This window comes from Heterocephalus glaber, unplaced genomic scaffold (assembly GCF_053883595.1).
Source record: "Heterocephalus glaber isolate CG9 unplaced genomic scaffold, H.glaber_assembly_v1.0 deba00000331, whole genome shotgun sequence".
In the NCBI taxonomy this organism is placed as follows: Eukaryota; Metazoa; Chordata; class Mammalia; order Rodentia; family Bathyergidae; genus Heterocephalus; species Heterocephalus glaber.
This window is the reverse complement of record NW_028258142.1, coordinates 34,996,897-35,020,046: the sequence shown is the minus strand read 5'-3', so window position 1 is coordinate 35,020,046 and position 23,150 is coordinate 34,996,897. Positions and strand designations below refer to the sequence as shown.

The 23,150-nt window shown below is 39.2% G+C and overlaps 1 protein-coding gene and 1 pseudogene across 1 annotated transcript in view; both read right to left on the bottom strand.

Moving 5' to 3' along the window:
• The window catches only part of Loxhd1 (lipoxygenase homology PLAT domains 1), a 179,955-nt gene that overhangs the window by 118,206 nt on the left and 38,599 nt on the right, over window positions 1–23,150 (bottom strand). Inside the window, exons 5-9 of the mRNA XM_087189273.1 lie at window positions 20,677–20,775; window positions 12,909–13,057; window positions 11,169–11,292; window positions 8,520–8,770; window positions 69–204 (exon numbers count right to left, since the gene is read on the bottom strand). Of these exons, the coding sequence (XP_087045399.1) occupies window positions 69–204; window positions 8,520–8,770; window positions 11,169–11,292; window positions 12,909–13,057; window positions 20,677–20,775 (759 nt within the window). The remainder of the gene's footprint in view (window positions 1–68; window positions 205–8,519; window positions 8,771–11,168; window positions 11,293–12,908; window positions 13,058–20,676; window positions 20,776–23,150) is intronic.
• LOC147830099 (U2 spliceosomal RNA) lies at window positions 1,685–1,839 on the bottom strand (annotated as a pseudogene).

Below are 23,150 nucleotides of genomic sequence, written 5' to 3'. Positions count from 1 at the left end.
AGGATCTGACATCCTAGCTTTGCTGACCTGTTCAAGGGGCCCCCAGTTTCTGGGTCCCTTGTACTTACTTTTCAGCCGCTTCTTCCTCAGAGATACCATCTCATAGAGCTGCCTCTCGATCAGCCCATCCATTTTCTTCTCATCCAGCCAGTTGCTGCAGGGGAAGGTCTGCTGAATGCCAGTGAAGGGGCATAGAATCACCACCTGGGAGGGCACATACAGGTATCTTCTGCATTGGGTCTCCTGGTGGGACCTGCTTACAGTGCTCAGTCCCATAGGAAAGGACATCTGTGTTAGGACCCTTAAGGAATGGCATTTCCATTACCTAGCTCAGTAGATCTTATATGAAGAAATAACTCCTCCAAGAAATCTTCCAAAGCAGGTGTCATCCATCCTCCAAGTTATTCAAATCTCAGACTTTTTCCTCTCTATATAACTCCTTATATATAGGAGGATGAACACATTTTCTTATGCACAACATAAAATCTTAATCTGAGCCAAATGAGCTAGAGTACCAAATTAATTCCCTCTAATTCTCTTGTAGAAAGAAGGTAAATCACATGAAAGCTAGTTAATATCTGGAATTTAATACAAAAATACTGCCTTCTTCTAAACCTGATCCTCACTCAAACCTCCCTCCACCTCCATCTCTTTTCCCATTACTACTCACATTCTGAAGTCATAGATTTAGAACACAAAAGTCTACTGGGCCCAGACCACCCATATTATGGCTGTTCAAACAAATGTTCCTGGCACACCATAGATTCTTCTCTCAACAGAGAAATTTTGACTACTCACATTACCCAATTTCAAGCTTTACTTTCTTTTAAACTTGAAAATTATTCTGACACTCTCACAAGTCAAGCATTTTGACTAACCAATGCCATAATGGATATTTTCCATTGTTAATTGTTCACAGTGGCTACAATTAACTATCACTTCCTTAATTTGAATTGTTGCCCTTACAAGTACCCACATATCTCTGAGAACTCACCTAATATTCGTTATCTGACCATAAGCATGAACCTTAGCTTGTAAGAAGCACCAAGGGGAGGGGAGCTAAGATGGAGGAAGCAAGTGTGCACCCCTTCAAACTCCCAGAGAAATACTCTTCTCTGAAGATAAATGCTGGCACAACCATAGGTAACAACTCCCTTCAACATTTTACAAATGTATTGGTAATTAACATAACACAGCCCTACATTCATTCAACAGATAGGAAAGCTGAAGGCCAGAAAGGAGAATGAAGTACGCAAGTTTGCACAGTTAGTGACAGAACCAGAGATAAAAATGCTCTTGGCCCTAATTTCAATGTGTGTCTTTTTATCCATTAATAAAAAATTTCAGAATTTCTATTTATGGCTGAGGACCACTAGGATCCATCATTGATGCTAAAGATTCTATGTGACCACATATTCAGTAATATAGCTAGTTTTAGGCAAAGTTGTATTGGAACCATGCAAGGTAATCTGGGAACACAGAAAAGTCTAATTACCAACAGCTTATTTACAAGTCTTTCTTTTCTCTGAATAAATTCTGCAGTTACATCCCCCTAGTTTATTCTTGAATTGTTCTGTAATTGTTACCTGTGTACTGGTTTTGTCTTTTGACAAGACTGCAAAATTCTGAAAGCTTGGTGTGTCTTCTTACCCCTTCTGGTTCCCCTGAACATATGGTTCTAACCATATAACAACACTTAAAAATAGCAAAAGTTTAAGTATAATAAGTGCTTTTAAATATTTGGCAAAAGTTCTGCTTCTAAACTAATTATGTCAGAAAAGTAGGTAGTCTGAAAAGCTCTTACCACACTTGATCTTAGCCAAAAGGCCGAGAAGTGATAAAAAGCTCTTACCACTGCATAATACCTATATGCTAGATAAAGAATAGGAAATGTACTTCTATACACTGTACATTGCTGAGCTGCCCGGGCTTTACAAAGAAGCTATAGATTTAGAATGAACAGAAACTCAGAAAATATGAATTATAAAAATTTGTACTCCCCTGAAAACAAAGACAATATCAAGCACTTAAAGAGCAGGAAATTAACAGCCATGTGAGGAGGCAGAAGATCAGGACATGGGACTTGCAAACTTCAGTATCTAAACTGGGAACACTTGAATAAACAGGAACTCTTCATGGAGCTGCTTTCTCATCCAAAGTGTAGCTAGAAGAAATCTTCAAAGGAAGCCTGTTTTCTCTGCCTTTGCTCCAGACAGAAACTAATAATAGCCCCTCCCTAAGAATTAGTTACTCAGAGCCTGGTTAAAGGCAGATGGAAATAAATATCCACACAGACATATTGAAGAGAAGCATCTGAATGCCAAGACAAAGAGATCTTCAGAACATCAGGAGAGAAGAGACAGATAATGCAATTAGATTAATAGAAGCCAGAAAATATTGGGGGAGAGGGGACTCAGTATGGAATTCTATATCCTAAAATTATCTTTCAAGAATGAGGATGGAATAGAAACATTTTTCAAATGAACAAAAACACAGTTTACCAATGATACACCTTTATCAAAGAAATTTCTAAAGGATGTACTTTCAGGAAAGAGAAAATAGACATCAAGAATAAGGGCTGAAATGCAAGAAGTGGCAAGCAAACATGGAAACAGGTAGGTAGATCTAAACCAATAATGACTCTGTAAGACAACAATATCTATTATGTGCTTTTAAAATAATTCAACATAGAGGTAAAATACTAGACGAAAATATCATGCAACTAGATACATGACTATTACCCTTAGAGATTTCTAAGGTGCTTATACTTTCCAAAAGAGGAGTAGCAATATTAATTAAATTTAGGGCCACATTAAATATGTATGGTAAAAATCACTAGAAGGGGATGGTTTGAAGATACCTTCTAAACCTATGTTGAAATTTAATTCCTATTGTGAGGCAATAAATAAATAGATACTTCACATAACTATGGTATTTGGATGTAGGACTTTTGATAAGTGATTAAGGTTAAATGAGGCCATAAGTATGGAGCTCTGATCCAGTAGAACTGTGGCTTCCTATGAAGTGAAAAAAAGACCTCCCCACCATGTCATGACCCAGCAAGAAGGCCCTCACCAAGTGCCAAGCAGATGCTAATATAATGCTCTTGAACTTCTGGAACAGTGAGCTAAATAAACCCATTTTCTTTGTAAGTTACCAAGTCCAGAGTAACAACATAAAACAGACTAAGGCAAGGAACAAAGGGGAAAACAGTCAATCCAAAAATAATACTAAAAGAAGACAAAAAACAGGAAAGGCAAGATAGATGTATTAGTAATTATAATAAATATAAGTGGACTAAATTTGCCAGTTAAAAGACAGTATCATATTGGACAATAGTAAAGATTGAATTCACTAGAAGACTATAATAATTCTATGTTTAATAACATGGCTTCAAGCCAGTTAATGACTGCATAAGAAAGGAATCCAGGCATGGTAGTACATACCTATAATCCCAGTATTCTGGGAGGCTGAGGCAGGAAGCTCACAAGTTTGAGGGCAGCCTGGACAACTTTGTGAAACACTATGTCAGAATAAAAAATTTTAAAAGGGCCAAGGATGTAGCTGAGTGTGAAGGCTCTGGGTTCAATCCCCAGTACCACAAAAAAAGGAAGGAAGGAAGCAAGGAAGAATGCTTGATTGATTAAGGGCCAAGACCATTTATGAATATACATAAAATTATGTATTAAATATTGACAGGCTTCTGGGTCAATGAGCCACAGCTCCCACCACGGAGGAGGCTTCCAGGTAGGCGTGGCACAGCTCCCAGCCCAGAGGAGGCTTCTGGGTCAATGAGCCAGAGCTCCCAGTACAGAAGAGGCTACCGGGTCAATGAGCCACAGCTCCCAGTACAGAAGAGGTTTCCAGGTAGGCGTGCCACAGCTCCCAGTGCAGATGAGGCTTCCAGGTCAACGAGCCACAGCTCCCAGCACAGAGGAGGCTTCTGGGTCAATGGGCCACAGCTTCCAGTACAGAGGAGGCTTCCGGGTAGGTGTGCCACAGCTCCCAGTGCAGAGGAGGCTTCCAGGTGAATGAGCCACAGCTCCCAGTGCAAAGGAGGCTTCCAGGTGAATGAGCCACAGCTCCCAGTGCAGAGGAGGCTTCTGAGTAGGCATGCTACAGCTCCCAGTGCAGAGAAGGTGAGCCATGTGGGCACCACCAGCAGCCCCCACCCATTGAAATGAGAAGACACATAAACAAGCCTCAGAACCAGACTTCCAGATCACCTACAGCAACCACAAAGGGAAATGAGATGGAACACTCTGATACTCAACCACCTGGACTCCCTGAACTGGCAACAAAAGAGGATCTGGGAAAAATGAAATCAGAAATAATTTCTCACATAACAGCAAAGATTGTGCCCATAGTGCAAGACATGATTAATACATCTAGAAAGGACACAGATAAAAAAAAATAGAGGAGCTGAGGAACATGATGGAATCCCAACATAGAAAACAAATGGAATCCATAAAACAGATGAAAACAGATTTCCAGGAGATTAAAAACTCCATTGAAAGTTTATGCAGCAGAATCAGCCCACGTGAGGACAGATTTGCAGATACAGAAGATAAGATTGCAATTAGTGACCAGGAAAAGAAAAAATTCTTTAAAATAGTAAGGGAGCATGAGAAATCAATCCAGCAGCTGCTAGACAATGCAAAGAAGAATAACATAAAACTGATCGGAGTCAATGAAGAAACAGGAGAGAGTGCAGATGACATAAAAAAACTGTTCACAGAAGTGATGGCAGAAAACTTTCCAAGCAGTGGAAAAGAACTTAATATACAGATAAGTGAGCCATATAGGACTTCAACTAGCCTTAATCAAAAAAAAAATCTACACATAGGTATATAATAGTAAAATTCCAGAAACCCAACAGAAGAACAAAATTCTACAAGCAATTAGAGAAAAGAAACGAATCACATACAAAGGAAAGACCATCAGAAGTACAGCAGACTTCTAAACGGAAACTCTCAAGGCACAAAGAGCTTGGAGTGATGTATTCCAAGCCCTAAAAGAAAACAGCCTCCAACCCAGACTGATGTACCCTGCAAAACTATCTTTCAAAATTGATGGAGAAATAAGATACTTTCATGACAAAGAACACCTTAGGAACTTCATGAATACCAAACCAGCACTCCAAAAAATTTTAGGCAATATGCCAGGAAAATACAATGAGGATCACAACCCCAGGAAGCCCAGCAGAATGAATCCATCAGGCATGACAAGAAATTAAAGGAAAGGGGGGGAGAATCCAACAATAAGAAAAAGTCATGACAATAAGTCAATATGTATCAGTTATACTGTTAATGATCTCATTTCACCAATCAAAAGAAATAGACTGGCAGAATATGTCAAGAAACAAGATCCAACAATATGCTGCATACAAGAAACACACTTAATTCAAAGAGAAACTCATGGACTGAAAGTTAAAGGGTGGAAAACAATACTCCATGTGACAGGAACCCCCCAAAAAGCAGGAATAGCTATCCTTTTTGCAAATCAAGTGGATTTCAAATCAACACTGATTAAAGGGGACAAAGAAGGACACTACATCCTTGTAAAGGGAACAATGCAAGAGGAAGAGATGACAATCATAAATATATATTCACCAAACACAAGTGCACCCAACTATATAAAACAAATACTAACAGACATGAAAAATCAAATAAGGACTAATACAGTAGTAGTAGGGGACCTCAATACCCCACTATCACAAATAGATCAACTAGACAAAAAAAAATGAAATACTAGAGTATTTAGTATTTTAGAGTATTTAGTTAAATCACACTCGTGAACAAATCTACTTAATAGATGTTTACAGAGTGTTCCTCCCCATAAGATCAGAATACACATTCTTTTCAGCTGCACATGGGTTTAATGCAATTCCAATTGAGATCCCAGCAGCATACTTCATAGACCTTGAGAAGACAATCCAAAAATTCATTTGGAACAAGAAGAGACCCAGAATAGCAAAAGCAATTCTAGGTAACAGAGACATGGCAGGGGGTATCACAATCCCCAACCTGCAACTCTACTACAAAGCTACTGTGATAAAAACAGCATGGTACTGGCAAAGAAACAGACCTGAGGACCAGTGGAACAGATTAGAAGATGCAGAAACAACACCAGACACACTCAGCCATCTCATCTTCGATAAAGGAGCCAAACACTGGAAGAAAGATAACCTCTTTAATAAATGGTGCTGGAAAAATTGGGCTTCAACTTGCCAAAGATTAAAACTAGACCTATATCTCTCACCATGCACTAAACTGAAATTGAAATGGATTAAAGTTCTAAATATTAAAACAGAAATACTGATCAGGCTGGAGCAGAGGTTAGGTAGAACTCTTAAAGACATTGGTGTAGCAAAAGATTTTATGAACAAAACCTCAGTTGCCTGTGAACTAACACAAACAATCAACTAGTGGGATCTCTCCTTATTCAAAAGCTTCTGCACAGCAAGAGAAACCACCAACACTGTGAAGAGACAACCCACAATGTGGGAAAAAATTTTCACCTGCCATTCCTCAGACAAAGGTCTACTGTTTAGAACCTATAAAGAACTTAAAAAACATCAGACCTCCCAAATTGAAAGACCCGATCCAAAAATGGGCATCTGAAATGGACAGACATTTCTCAGACAAAGAAGTAGAAATAGCAAATAAACATATGAAAAAATGTTCAACATCACTGGTCATTCGAGAGATGCAAATGAAAACAATACTGAGATTCCACCTCACTCCAGAAAGAATGGCTGCTATCATGAAAGCAACCAATAACAAATGCTGGTGGGGCTGTGGGGAAAGAGGAACCCTGCTCCACTGCTGGTGGGAGTGTAGACTGGTGCCACCACTGTGGAAATCAGTATGGAGATATCTCAAAGAACTAGGAGTGGAAGTCCCATTTGACCCAGCTATTCCTCTGCTGGGTATCTTCCCCAAAGAATTAAAAAGAATCATACCACAGTGATACATGTGTACCCATGTTCATAGCAGCACAATTTGTAATAGCCAAACTTGGAAGCAGCCCAATTGCCCAGCAGCTGGAGACTGGATAAAGAAAATGTGTTTTTTTAATAAAATGGAGTACTACTCAGCCATAAAAAATGCGAAATTAGAGACATTTATAGCTAAATGGATGCACATTGAGGTGATACTCTTAAGTGAAATAAATAGGACACACGGGTAAATACTAAATAGTTTCTCTGGTGTGAGAAACTGAACATGTAAATAAGGGCTAAAGGTATAATAGATAATGTGAAATAGGAAGAAAAGGGGCAAAGGGGAAGGGGAAGTGGGAGGGGTAGGGGAAAGGAAAGAAGGGAATGGAATTAATATGAGAAAATGAAAAACTGGAAACAAAAATCTTCGTAAATAGGGAGGGGTGGAGGGGTTGAAGGGAAGGCAGAGGAAGGGGGGAAAAATAAGAACCAAGAGAGATTATGTAAAGGTGCAAATATCCAATGATGAATGTCATTATACTGTATACCTAAAATGTAATAATAAAACTAATTTTAAAAAATAATAAGAAATTAAAACTGCCATAATGGTATAGGAAAATATTTTATAGCTTTAAAATAACTGTATGTCTTCCAACAATATAAAAAGCATTAAAAATAAAGAAAAAGACTGATAAATTCCTCAAATAATGTTTTAAACAAACCATAAGAAGATATTTGTTCAATGCTATCAATAAAGGCTTAATATCTAGAGTAAATAAATATCTCCTAAAAATAAATTTAAAAATAGATCAGACAGTAGAAAATTAGAAAAAGATACGAGCAGACATTTTACACAAAAAGAACCATGAATGGCCAAAAAAGAGATGAAAAGATGTTCCGCCTTAGTGGTAGTCATGAAAACAAAAATTTAAACCACATTGAGATTTGTTCTCAACCACAAGGTAAAGACTACCAATTCAGGCAACAAGGATTTATAAGACAAAATGCCTCTGACATGTGGCTGACAAAATGATGCAACTACTTTGGAAAATATTCTGGAATATTTTGGAAATAAAACCTTTATTGCAAGGCTGAAAATTCAAAAAGTTCCACCCTGGGAAGCCCTTGTACACAGGTGGAAGAATTTCACAGCAGCATTGTTCATAGGAGCAAACACAAGAAATAATCCCAAATATCCTTCAACAAGTGAATAGATTACAACTGACTCATAGAAAGGAATACATTACAGCCAGGAAAAATATACATTAGCGAGTATTGTAACACAATATTGCTATCATTTGGATGAATCTATATTGCATAATTCATACTGAGTGAAAACTGCTAGTTAGAAATATCCTACCCAGGGTTGGAGAACAGACCCCATTCCTAACCATTTGCAAGACAAGAGGGATGGGTGTGTTACCACCCACAGTGACCACAATGGCCAAAGAAAGGGATTACCCTATGCTCTGTAACTGGTCCAAAAGAAGCAGGAAATAGGATTCCGGTTAGAGCTTGTACTCAGAGGTTAAAAAGGGATTGAACCAGACAAGGCTGTTGTCAAGGCATTCCTTACCTTCTCACAGTACCAGCCTCTGTTAACACCCACGTTACCATGCCCAATGGAGACTCGACTCAGAGGGCTGAGGAGGACAGCCAGCTCGATGTGGAAGATGTCCGTGCGGCCTTGATCAAACACACCACCCTCCAGGAAGATCTTCCCACTGTTCTTTTTCCCTCTGGCTCCATACATAACCAAGTAGATTTTGGATTTGCTCCCAGCTCCTCGCATATCCCCAGTGAAGACAGTGACAATATAGGTAATAGCTGATGAGGAAATGGGAAGAAAGCGTTCAATGTGAGCTGCATTACAATAATCTCCCTCCCCCTCATAGGTCAAGCATCCCCTGAACCCTCTTCTTCTAAATATCCATCTTCTTTCCCTCTCATGTCCTCCTCCACATCAGACCACCTCCAATGTCCCTCATAACCTCATTTCATCTGTTTAAAGTTTGTATGTCAGTGTCTGGTAGTTTGAGAATAAACTGTGTCTATTATTGCAGGAGGCTGCCAGTCTGATTACAGGAAACTGACAAAGAGAAGGAGGAACTTGAGCTGGCTAAGAATAGTTCTTTTTATTAATGTTAATGACCATGTGTACATTATTAATAGGTGCCACATGAATTCTGTTATGTCTAATCTAATTATGACAGTCAATTCCATTAATAGAGATTTATATTCAGGGCTATCCAATTCATTTAGCTTGCTGATAACTTAAAAACCTAAGTTGAGCGAGAGCATGCCTGCCCTTCTTTACCACCTGACTGGTGAGTAAGAGAGGACTGAGGGAGAGAAATGACATTGTAGGTTGGGCCGTACTGGCTTTTGGTTAGCCAAGAAGTTTTGTGAGGACATGAAATTCCATGAAATGGAAAAGCCATTAAGAAGGATTAAACTGGTAAATCGGGCAGAGTAAGAAAAAATACCAAAAGCAAACACTCAGATGGGAAATTTTGCTAAGATCTGACCCAAATTCATTCATTTTTCCCTGGGGTCTAGGGCAACTGGCATTTTAGATCTTGCCGATCCTTCTCACCATCCTTCATCCTACCTATCATCATACCTACCCCATAACCTCATCACATGATCCCAGAGAAATAAAAATCCCAATTGTCTTTGGAAGATAGAATACCAATTGGATGAGTGCATTATTCACTCATGCATTCACATCTTCTTTGATTCAACAAACATTTACTGAGTGCTTACTAGACACCAGGTCTTTAGAAGCACGTGAAGATAAAAAGAAAAGGCCACTGCTCTACAAAAGTGGGTCTTAAGATTTATTTTTCTAAGGCACATGGACAGATGGTGTTCTCACACCAGATAGTCCCTATTCTTTGGGTTATGAGCAGTTCCCAGCTGCTGTCATTTCTCTTCTTCCTTCATCAATGGGAGACATGTAACTATACAGTTATGGGTCATAGTAAATCTATTCTAGTGTATATTTTGAAGTTGTAAACTTTCTTTGCAATGACTTGTGCCTCCTCACAATGAGCAGGTCAACCAAAGTGCCACAAGTCTGATGATGGAAATTGCTATAACAGAGGAGCTTTGACTGTCCTAAACAGCAGCAGCAAAGGCCTGCACAGAGTGCATGGAACTGAAGAAGGGAAATCCCCAGTATCTAAAACACAAAAGAGAGAGAGAGAGAGAGAAATGACACTTTCTTGAGAGGCCAGGAGGGCTCAGAGGAAGTAACTGGAAGAAGAAATTGAGAAGCAGAAAAAAGGGAAATGGCAGACTACACAGAAAGCAGTTCCAAGGACAAAAAGAGAAAAGAGGTAGGAGCAAGGGGAGGGGCTGGGAGAGAGGAAAGGTGTGTGAATGTAGTGGAGAAAAAGAGTGTGTTAGCAGAGGAAAGGGTGAAAGGTTTTGCAGGTGCAGTTGGGGGAGATGGAAGGGCTGTGGAAACAGTAAAGAAAGGGTGTTGGGATATTCTGCTGACAGGATAAACTAGAGCCAAGTTGTGGGTCAATTTATATATAACACTACAGAACTTGGACTCTGTCTACATGCAGAAGTAAGCCGTGGAAGTTTTGTCAGTAGAGCATATTCTCAGAGGCGAACAACATGGATTTTCTGGAAACCCCCATGATCAGCTCAGCCACACTGGAAGTTGGAGCTTCTCTGTGGAACTTATGGAGGGTAATTTAGGGGGCAGACCAAATACCGGACCTATCATTGACTAGCTGTATGAGCTTGGATGGTGATCCTAACCTCTGTGTCCCTCAGATTCTTTATCTGTGACATGGGAATATATAACTCCTCCATTATAGAGTGGTTGTGAGAACTGAAGGGAAATAAGTGGGCCAAGTGCCAAGCAGAAGGCCTGAAATACAGAAAGCACATGATATTAGGGGGAGTTAAAAGCAAATCCACACCTTCACATGTCCACACCCTAGATTCTGGCTTTCTCTTACGGACAATTTCTTCTGTGCTGGTAAGGTAGTATCCACTCAGGGCTCTCACCCCAGCTCTTCTGGCATCAGTACAGCCCTGGCTACAGCCTGCAGAAACAGTCCATTTTCCAGAGTAGGAAGGGCACTGTCTGCAGACTGTCCTAGCTCCTGCTTGCTCACAGGCTGCTAGGCCCACAGAGTAAACACTGACCCTCAGGCAGAAAGTATAGCACTAGCCAGTGGGGCTTCTCCTGTCTCCATGCTACCTGTGGTCTCAGCTCCACCCACTAAGATATCCCTTTGGATTTTTCCATCATCTTCATCCAAGGCGAGCCAGCGATTCAGGGGGAAGTCATATTTCCTTTTGTTCCCAATATCTTCGATGACAATCTAGGAAGGAGAAGAGAGGAATGTGATTAAGTGTCATCAAGGGTGCACCTGGGCCTCTAATCCAACCCTTCCAATCACTTGAGTGTACTCTAAGAATACACACTCTCATCCCCTCGTGGGCCAAGGACAGCTGATCACAGGACACAGCTGTTGCCAGGAAAGGCTCAAAAAACCATGCTGGGATGACTGGCACTTATTCCCTACTTGAATTCCAAAGCTACATTTCCCTCCATTGCTGCATGACAGTTTGAAAATTGGACCAAGAAATGTGGCAGGGAGTGCCCTGTGATCCTGGGATACAAGAACTGGAACCCAGGATTTGTAAACTGGGACAAAGTGGTCACTTTCCTCACCTACTGAAGGTTGGGCTTCTGAACTTATTAGTCAGAACCAGAGTCCACACAAGGGGAACTGTAACCCCAAATCAGGCAGAGAGAATTCTAGGACCTAGTGATCAGATCACTAAACAGAAAGTAGAGCTGGCCATCGATGCAGCTTCCTGAGGGGACTTCCATGTGAACTTGCTTGATGAGAGTAAATGTGTCTTCTAGAATGCACCAAGGAACTGGGTAGGGGAGACTCCCAAAATGTGTCAAGGAAACTTAATTGTAAAATAATGTAATATAAGACTGGAAAAGATAGAAGCACCCTTCATAATGAGTGATAAAAGCACATACCTGGGGTGTGTGTGTGTGTGTGTGTGTGTGTGTGTGTGTGTGTATACATATACAATGACCTAATAAAAAGCAAGAGCCATTATCTCCTGGAGGAATATTCTCCACCTGCTGACAAGCCTACAGGAAGAGCTGGCCTACTGAGAGGTGAGAAGGAAATTGGGTGATGAGCTGAGACCCTGCAGGTGAGACTGATGCCAGAGTAGGGGGCCTGTCCATGATGGAGCCAACTATATTATGTGGTGGCAGGGACACACCATCACAAGCCAAGAAGGTAAAATGCCTCCTAAAGAAAGGGAAGGAAGAAATGAAGCTGTCAATCGGGGGTCATTTCCTCCATGTTTTTCCCAAATGGCTCCTAGATATACCCAAATGATCCTGGGCCACATGGCCCTCACCCTCCAACACCCCCAAACTCAAAGCGTCTGGATGAACATATGGTGTCTGTCTTGGAGTCGATGAGTTTAGATCAATATGGAGAGCCAGCTGTGATTTAGCAGCCCTCCCTCCTCAATACTGGAGTAACTTCCACCAATTTACATAACCTGATTGAGCAGCTATCTGATCTGCACAGAGGAAGGGAATTGCACACACGCGCACACACACACACACACACACACACACACACACACACCACAGCAAATGGGGAGCCCAAAGGGTGGGCCAAAGTCAGAGAAAGCTTCAGGATGGAGCCTTGAAGGAAGACAAGGCCTTGGTTGAGTCAGAGGAGAGAACTGGGTTTTCTAGGAAGGTCCTAACAAGGGTAAAGTCTCAGAGGCATAAGGAGGGCAGCATAGTTGGCTGGGAGTGCAGGGGGAGGCTTAGGCAGCAGAGAGGAGCCAGGTAGACCTATAGAGGGATGGTGGACTGAGATATGTCCTCTGAAGAGCTAGAAGTCCCCCTCCCAGGCCCCAGGGGCCACAGACAAGCAATAGAACCCACCTTTGACAGGAACCAACCAGCAGACCCTCCTTTGTTGTTGTGGCCCACATTGATCTTGATCAGCTGCCCCAAATCTGGGGCATCCAGCATAAACTTGTCTTCAGCTCCCTTTTCAAAATTGTCCTTTTCATTTTCCAGCCTACGCTCCCCTGTACACAGAGATGCAAAAAAAGTCACAAAAGACCAGAAGAGAAGAAAAGAATCAACTCGAAACCTTAATGGTCCACCCACGGAAAGAGCTCTTGCAAAGTCAAGGGCGGCTTCCTGCTGAGATCTAAAGGCTCCTTACATCCCTCCAGGATCTGGCAAAGCTGAGATTTGCCTCGTGTGTGGCTGGTGCCCAAATCCCATAACTGAGCTTCCGCTTTCCTCCTTAATCTAGAGTCCTCATTTCAGTAAAGCTATTTGTTCCCACATCTCTAGACTTGAGGGCCGGCTTTGCTTTTGATTGCTATTTGTCCTGAATCAGAAAAATGACCATGGTAGTTAGCATAGTGGTTGTGGCTGGGACCCCAACTTCCTTAGAGCTGACTCCTTTTCTGGAAAATAGTGCTGATAATTATTCTCAGGTGCTGCTGGGTATTTAACATGAATTTTTTTTCTACTTATTTCTCACCATAATCCAAGAAGAAGGTACTATTAACTCTGTTGTGCAAATGAAGAAACTGCAGAAACTTAGAAAAGTTATATAACTTGCCAACAGTCACATGGGTAAGAGTACAAAGTTTTGGACTCCCATTTTAATCTGTTCTTTCCGCTCTGCAGTTTTTGATTGTCACGTTCCCATGATTATGTATATATAAGTCAGGTTAGTCCTTACAGTCTCACTAAACACCAACTTTTTTGCTTAAAAAAATTTTTTTTGCTCCTGTTTTTTCTTTGTTAAATTTGATTCTTTAAATTGTTTCTAAATTTTACATTGTGACAGTTCAAACACACAGAAAATAGTAGCAGACCTTTATGTACCCGTCACCCAGAAGTAAGATGTTCACATTTTGTCTAATTGCTTCAGACCTTTCTCTTTTTTAAGGAAATAAATCATGAGAGAAACGTCTAAGGCCTCCCCCCTACTCTCACCCCAAAATAAACACTACCCTCAACTTGGTGCATGCATGTGCAAACCATGAATTTTGGTTCCATAAAGAATTTTGGTTCCATGAATTTTATGATTCCATAAAGACAATACAGTACTTTGCCCTGTATTTTGCATTTTTTCAGAATTTCACATAAGTAACATCATAGTGCACATCTCACTACCTCTGGTTCCTCATCTGAACAGTAGGGATGTTAATAGTGCCTGCCTCATAAGGTTGCTGCGAAGTCGTTGCATTGGTGCACAGGAATCACCGGGGACAGCCCCTACAGCATGGCAGGCACCACTGCAGCATTGTTCTATTGTTCCCTTTGTCATCATCACACACCTTTGTGCAAGTTACTGTTTTTCCCCATTAATATTACCCTTTTGAGATTACCCTGTTGATGCCAGTAACTTTAGCTCATTCATCCAACTGCCATATATATCATAGTCATTGAGTAAAGAAAGCACTGGTGTATACTCATTCTTCTACCATTGGACATTTGGGTTCTTTCATTTTTTGCCTTTGTAAATAACATGAAAATGAATTCTTTTGTACCTTTCTCCTTCTACACACTTTTAAGAACTGCTCTGAGCTGATAGCTATAACCAGAGTTGATGGGCCTTGGAATGTGCTCATCTTCAGTTTGTTAAATGTGCCACAACTGCCCTGGAAAATGAGGGCAACACACTACATTAATTTTTACCAGCTCTGCATGAGGACGCTCATTGCTCATAATCATTATTAACATACATACTTGCTAATTTTTATTCATGTGTGTAGAATGACGTCTCTTTATGGTTTTAATTTGCATTTCCCTTACTTATTTTATATTCAGTCTCTCCATATATATGTGTGTGTGTGTAACCTTTTATATATATGTATGGATATGTATATATATAGCCTTTTGTAATTTTTCCTTTAATATTCCTTTTATTCCATTTTTTAATTCTTTTATTTGTCTATGGTGTTTTTAAAATCATGCAGATTTTTCCTGTTTTAATAAACTTTATTAACTGCTTTCCTTTGTTATTTGTGATTTTGGTGACTTGCTTAAGAAACTGAAACTGAGACAGGGGGATTGCATGCTTGAAGCTAGACTCAGCAACTTAGTGAGATAAAAAAATTTTTAAATAAAAATTTTTTAAAGGGCTAGAGATATAGCTCAGTCCAAGACCCTGCGTTTATTTTCAAGTTCTCAACCCCCCCCAAAAAAAAGAGTACAGCCAAACAAAGCCCATTCCTAAATTAAGATAAAAGACATTCTCTTAAAATTTCTTCTAAAAAGTTTATAGTTTTGCTTTTTCACATTTAAGTCTTTAGCCCATCTGGAAGTTATTTTTGTACATAATGAAAGGTAGGGATCTAATTTTATTTTTTCCCAAATGGTTAGACAATTGTTCAAACACCAGTAATTAAACATCTCATCTTTTTGTCCAATTTATAATGCCATTTCTATGTGTTTGTAGATTATTCAATTCTATCAGTCTATTTTGTTTAACCTTCTACCAATATTACAATGCTTTATTTGTTAGAGATCTATAATGCCTTAGTATGTAACAGGGTAAATATAGCCATCTTATTAATATTGTTTGTATTTTTTTCACTATTCAAAATTATATTGGCAATATTAGGCTCTCTATGGTTCTATGCAAATTTTACTAGTAGCTTAAGCAGTGAGGTATTGCCTTTTGGGAATCTGACTGAAATTGCATTGCATTTGTGGAAAAACCTGGGAAATTTCATCATCTTAAAGAGTTTGGGTCTTTTTTCATCCATGAATATATTTCTCCATTTATTTATGTATTCTTATATACCCTTTAATATAATTTATCCTTTTCCCAGAAAGCTCTTTTTAGAGCTATTTTGAGGCCCTATATAATTGCTACCATATATAGTGTATTTTTAATGAAATGTTTGAATTTCTTGCTATTTTTATTAATTTTGTATATTAATCTTATATCTAGCACCTTTGTTAAACTTTCTCATTTGTTCTAATGGTGTATAAATTCTCCTGGGTTTGGTAGATGATCAGGTTTTATTAAAACGAAAGTTTGCTTCCTCATTTTTAAAATGATTTTATCTTTTATTTCTTTTTCCTGGCCTTGTAACTTTCAGTACTGTGATGAATAGAAGAAAGGATTTGCTGGAACATTTCTGAGATGATTCTATTTTTCCCATGAGTCTGTTACTGACATAAATTAAATAAATAGATTCACTAATGTTAAATTATCCTGGAATCTCTGGAGTAAACCTTATAAATTAGTAGAAATTATTTAGCATTTATCTATGTATTTGTTTATAAGTGTAGCATACTGACATTTAGGATTTTGGAGTCTTTGTTCATAAATGAGACTAACCTATACATTTCTTTCTCATAATACAACTGCCTGATCTGAGTATTAAAAAATCATAAAATGAACTGGTGCACATTACCTCTTTCCTTATTTTTTGAAACAACTGTATAAGATGGAGATTAACTATTTTTGAAATATTCAATTTTGCCTAAACTTCTGGGTCTGATGTCTTGGGTGAATTTTAATTGCTGGTGTAATCTCTTTACTGATTACTGATCTCCTTGGAAACTGGCTAAATTAAGCCCTTAAGACAATCAGTCATATTAGGATGCTGAGATGAAAGATCAGGCCACATCACATAGTGACAATCACAAAGTTCAGATCCCAGTCTTTTTATCAGGCTTGGGAGTGGGGAGACTTGTGCCTCCCAAGTATGAATTTCAGCATAGCAAGATGATTGGAGGCCACGATTCCCCAGTGTCATATTTCTGTTGAATCCCATTCCAGGAGAGAGGCTCAGGTTTCTTCAATAATGCAGCTTAAAGACCTCATAGCTGCATGGTAAATATCCCTCTCCAGGGTATGAAATCTGTCCTGCAAGATCCTTCAGGGATGATCTAAAATGTGACAGGCATCAGAGATTTGCATACTTGTTATTGCTGCTGCCTGTTAGTTTCCACCAATAAATTGTTACAAATGATGATGATATAATATTCTATCATATTATTCACACTATCATTTCTTCCTTGACTGATTGCTGAAAAATGTGCTTTTAACTTTCTAAATGTGTCAAGAGATTGGAGTGTTTTTAATTTTACCACCTTATGATCAAAGAATGTTGTCCTTTATGTTATTGACTCATTTAAGTTTGTTAAGACTTGTTCTGTGGTTTTATATGTGGCCATTAAGTGCTCGAAAAGAAAATATACTGTACTCTCTACTACTTGGATGCAGTAATCTACATGCTTACATCTGATCAGACTTATTAACTAAATAAATAAATTCATACTAAGTTTTTATCCATTTGACTTATCAACTATTGAGGATGCTATATTAAAATCTCCCACTATGATTATGCACAATATTCATCAAGTTACTCCAAGAATTTTGTTAATTAGTATTTCCCATATTTGGGGACTATCTTGTTAAATTCATGCAAGTTCAGAATTATTGTATTATTCTTTTTGTCATTATTCCTTTTGTCGCTAACATACCATTATTTCTAACAAAGTGGCAGGCCTTAAAGTTTGGCAGATAAGAATATAGGTAAGCCAGCTTCTTTCCTGCTGTTGATATTTTCCTGGTATATTTTATTCCATTCTATTTAATGTCAAACCTTTAGATTCATATATTTAAGCTATATATTTTAATTCTTTTCATCTAATCTGAAAATATCTATTTTCTAAGTTTATTCTATTTATTGGGGTTATTGATTCTTTTATCTTAATTTTGCTTATTTAGCCATTGCTTTTCTTTGCTTCATTTTCCTCATATCTTTCTATTGGATTGGTTCTTTGTTCCCTTTTATTTGTTCTATTAATTGATAGATTTAATTTCTTTCTTTCTTTCTTTCTTTCTTTCTTTCTTTCTTCTTTCTTTCTTTTTTTTTTTTGGTACCAGGGATTGAACTAGGGATCTTGCACTTGTGAGACAAGTGCTGGAACCACTGAGCTGAATCCCTGGCCCAAGGTTTAATATTTTTACTTTGGTGGTTGCTTTTACAATTTTAATATTCACACCTGACTTAGTAATGTCTATACTTAATCATTTATTCTTCTTGAGGTACAGAGATAGGCTGTGGACAACAATATTTTAATGTTTTTACTCCCATAATCTACTTTCCTTCTCATGTATTATTGATTTTAAGTGTTTGGAGGTCTGCATTTCCTCTTGTGCTTATATTACTCATTTTATTATGTTTTGTACAGTCATGCTTGCTTAGATTTGTTATGTAGTTTACTAATTTTTGCTTACCTTTGTTTCTTGCATTTCACTTCTTTCTTCTGTGTACAATTTCCTTTTTCTTAAAGAATATCCTTTAATGGATGTTTAGGCATAGGTCTAGCAATGGTAAACTCTATTTCTTTTTGTTGGCATTGGGAATTTGTTGATTTTTCCTTCACTATGGAATGATAACCTAGCTGGTATAGAATTACAGGTTGATATGCATTTTTTCAAAGAACACTGAAGATATTACTACATGGTAATATGACTTTATGTGCTGCTATAGGAATTTGCTGTCAATCTAGTTGCTTCTTTACAGAAGATAATCTGCCAAATCTATTTTTCAAGATCTTTTTTTCCTTTTTTCTTTTTATTTCACCACAATGTATCTAAATATTGGTTTGTTTTCATCTGTTCAATTTTGCTACTTTAATCTGAAGCTAAATGTCTTTGTTGAATCCTAAAAAAGTTTCAGCCATTATATCTTTGAATATTTTCTCTCACCTATGGTCCACATGCACTATTCCTCTTCAATCTCATTCTCTCCTCTATTCTATGACCTTTTATTCCTACTTTTCGACCCTTTTTTCCTCTATGCTACATATGAGCATTTTGCTCATGTTTATTTCAGTTTACTAATTCTCCATTCAGCTATTTCTAATTATATTGTTTAATTCAACCACCACATGTTTATCTTTAGTAACTACTTTTCATTCCTTGTATTACTGTTTGATTTTACTTTCAAATTTGCTATGTTTTTTCATTGCGCCTTATTTTCTTCAATTTCTTCCTTCATGTCTTTCATAGGTTTAAGCAAGTGAAGTTATAGCTTTTCTCTTATTATCCATTATTTGAAATTCCTAAGGATTTAATCTTCTTGTTTGTTGTGTTGATTGATGCTTAGTCCTAATGAATTGTGCCCTTTTGTTTTGTAGCTTTAGAAAATAAATGTATCTCCAATACTTCGTCTGTGGGGATTTCATGCAGGCTCACCTAAGCTTCTGCCAAGTCCTTAAGGGCATTTGTTACTGCCAGGGTGTCAATATTCTGTACTTGGAGAAAGATGCTCCCAAATCATACTCCGTAGAAATCAGACCTCAGGTATAGATGAGATAACATGTCTAAGGTATCAATTTCTCACAAGTGTTAGACTTAGAGAACTTATAGAGATAAGCTTATAGTACTGATGAGTGAATTCTTCCCTGGTTTTTTTTCAACTGAAGATTTTGCTATGAAACTTCAGGGCTCCTGGTTTTCTGTGCAGTTCTAATTTCAAATCTCTTGCCTCATGCAGGGCCAAGGTCTAATTTTCTGACCCCAGATGGGCATAAAAACCCATCTTCTACAAAGTTGAGCATGAAAGCTCCCTCTTTCTTAGAGCCACAGCATCAATTCATAGTTAATACTTTGGTTTTGAGTTCCCTCTTCATTGTTGGCACCTGGAGAGTTCTTTTTTTATTCCTTACAAGCTCAGCAATACATTTTAAATTCTTTAATATATTATATCCTAAATCCACATGTCCTACTGCTTTTCTGACTCCTGTATTACTCAACTAAATGGGCAAAAGCAGGAGAGAACCACCTGTCTCAATCCTACTGATCTGAACTTCCCACCCGCAGCCATGTTTGTATTCAGTTCCTGCTTCATCTGTGAGACCAAGTCTAATTCTATTCCCTTGCTCTATTTTGTTCTTCTCCAAATCACTGCACTGCATCAGACATACCCAGCTGCAACTCAAAGTATAGCTCAGGCAGGTATGGAGCTTATGGAATGTTATGGCTTGGGTCTAGATGTCCCTCCAAAGCCTCAAGCAATTATAGCTAGCTGAATCTAGAGTGTGTGATGCTGCGATTAAGGGCATGTGATTACTAAACCACTAAATATGAGTGATTAGTTTTGCACTGCCCTAATCCCAGTAGTCTGGATAAGATAAAAAGGGCAGAAAGACACTGTTCCCTTGCTTGCTTGCTCTTGCTGCTTTCCATGAACTTCTCCTCTAGGATGCCCCTCTGCCAACCCACTCTGCCTTGGACCCAACCAATTATGGACTAAAACCTCTACAAACTAAATAAACCCTTTCCCTTTAACGCTGGATGTTGGGTATTTTGTCTCCACACCAAGAGAAAAGTAACTGAGACATGGAGATAAAGACAGTAAATGAGAATGAGTTCCCTGCAGATGTAGAATTTAGGTTTGTTCATAGTCTAGGATGCAGGACAATCTTAATCAACCCCAGACATCCTTTATTCTGGAAAACATACCATACACACACACACCCACACCACACACACACACACACACACACACACCAACTTACAAAGAGAGAGAGAGATGCTCAAAAGAGGAGCCCAAAGGCGGCTCGAACTACCTTCTGATAGGATTGTGAGAGACAGTTCATCTAAGAAGCAGTACTGGGCATGGCTTGTGAAGAAAAGATTCAACCCCATTACCTGTGTCTCCATATTCTCCAAAGATATTGATGAAGACATCAGCATCTGTCCCTGCACCAATTATGTCACCGGTATACACCTTGATTTCATACTTGTTACCTAGGAATAAGAACAGAGAAAACCTTAACTTTTTAGGATCTTAAAGAGAGAAAAACAAAGACCCCAAAGTAGCTAACACAATTCACCTTCCTTCTTAGCGATGTGTGAATTGTCATTACTGTCAATAACAGGGCAAGAAACAAGTTACTCAACATTGGTTTCAAATGGTCACTACTAAGCTACATATAATGCATATAGAAGTCAGAGGAAGTGGAAACCTTCTGCTTTCATCTATTAGCATCTTGCCTTGGGATATATGAGTCAGCCCAGATCCAAAGGGCCACCCTGAACCAACCCACAGGCATAGCTCCTCTGAACTATCAAAATGTCTCTCACTGGGCTCTCTGCTTCTCTTTGCTTACTCTAATCCATTTTCCATGCTGCACCACAGTGCAGAAATTCACTGGGGAAATTGGATTCTGTAAATGAAAATCAAATTCATATGTGATTTGTTAAGGTCATAAATGATTCAAACTAGAGTGGCCAGCAAATTCATGCTTAGGAATTAGCGACTTTTAAAGACCTGTATCTACTTCCTGTGTCTTTGCTCTATCCATTGAACAGAAATTAATTCTCTATAACCCTCAAACACTTCAGATTCAATGATGACCTCAACAGAGGAGGAGCTCGATGTAAACTTGACATGTTGAGCCTTGTCCCGTCTTGAGCCTACCTTAGGCATGAAACAAAGACCAAACCTAGGATTGTGTGGTTGGGCATCCCGGAGACACCTAAGCAGTTATTATGTGCACTGTACCTAAGTAGACAGCCATGTGAAGGGACACTGTAGAGAAAACACCATAGCTGAGAGAATGTGGGAATGGTAAGACTCCGTTATAGTCTGGCATTTGACCAGAAAAGGGAAGACTCTTGGACTGGGGAGGAAGCATAGAGATCAAGAAGCATCTCAGAAGGCAGAGGAGCTTCCCTGGGTCAGTACAAGTGAAGCCTGTGATGCAAGAGCCCAAGCAGAGCTTTGGGAACATATAGCATCCGTGTCATGGGAAAGTTCAGAGAGGCAAAGCATCAAGCCACAGTGAGGCAATCTGGATGCCAGGCAAAGTTCAGGGATCAGAGGCCAGAGCAGGAGTGGAAAGAGCTTTCCGGCTAAGGTAGATGTCAGGAAGTCAAGTGCAGAGTGCTACTGCCCTCTGTGGAACTTTCTATGCCAAGATGGGGCCCTGCATCTCTAGCTGGCTGGCTGTATGGACAGCAGGCTCCCTATGTGTTAGGTGACCAACAACCACACCAAGGAGAGGAGAAGAGCCGCAATATGGGTGGACAAACACACCTCACAGAACTGTTCCTTAAAAGGCTCCCTGCTTGGACAATGAGGGTTATTAGCTTACCACTTCTTTCTTTTCCACATTCCCTCCTCAAGCAGAACCCCATAGTAAGTTTCTACCTTCCAAAACAAGGCCCAGGACCCAGGGCCAGCCCTATTTGGTGATTAAGTGAATATGTGAACCAAAGAATATGGCTGCATAAAAGCATTTCACTGTTGGCAAACTCAGCACAATGCACGGAGCCTTCCTCCCACATAGTCACATGAGAGCCATTCCCGCCCTATCCCACCTCATTTCCTGTGACTTGAATTTCAATGAATGCAGATGTGGCCATGTGTGGAATTCTGTATGCTGCTTTTAGTCCTTGGATCTGGAGATTGGTAAGGGGACAAAATGTTCACATGTAAACAGGGGCTGGCAACTGGAAGCTAGCCAGAAGGAAGGGAAAGGAAAGGTGGGTCCTGCAAAAACCTGCCCAAAAGAAAATGTGAGTAGGGAAATGGGGAAACAAATGATGAAAAGAAAGGGCTAAAAGGCTTCCCTGGGAAGGAAAGGCCACTTTTCATCTGTGAAAATGCCACAGTTGACTCACCTTCTAAGGCAAATGCTACTAAACATTCACATAGGTATTTGAATTTGCAAACCACCTACATATCCTTGAAGTCATTGGCCACATTCTATAGGAGATCAGGTGCTGTTGAATTTGTACTTAGAGATAAGGAAACCTGGGCTCAGAGGGTGAAGTGAGTTGTTAGGGATACACAGCTGTCACAATGTCAGGGGGCTCATAGCCAGGTTTCTTGTCTCTGAATCTAGAGCTCTTCCCAAAGAACTCCATGTCCACCCAGATCCTATACCAGAGGTCAGCAAACTTTTTCTAAGAAGCGAGGAACGATTTGGGTGTTTGTGAACCATTTGGTCTTGTCTCAATGACTAAGCCCTGCTGGTATACAAATGTATGTGAACAAACGTATGCAACTGTGTCCCAGTAAAACTTTATTTATGAACACTGACATTTGAATCTCAGAATTTTTATGTGTTACAAAGTATTATTCTTCTTTTGGCTTCAATTATTTAAAAAATGTAAAG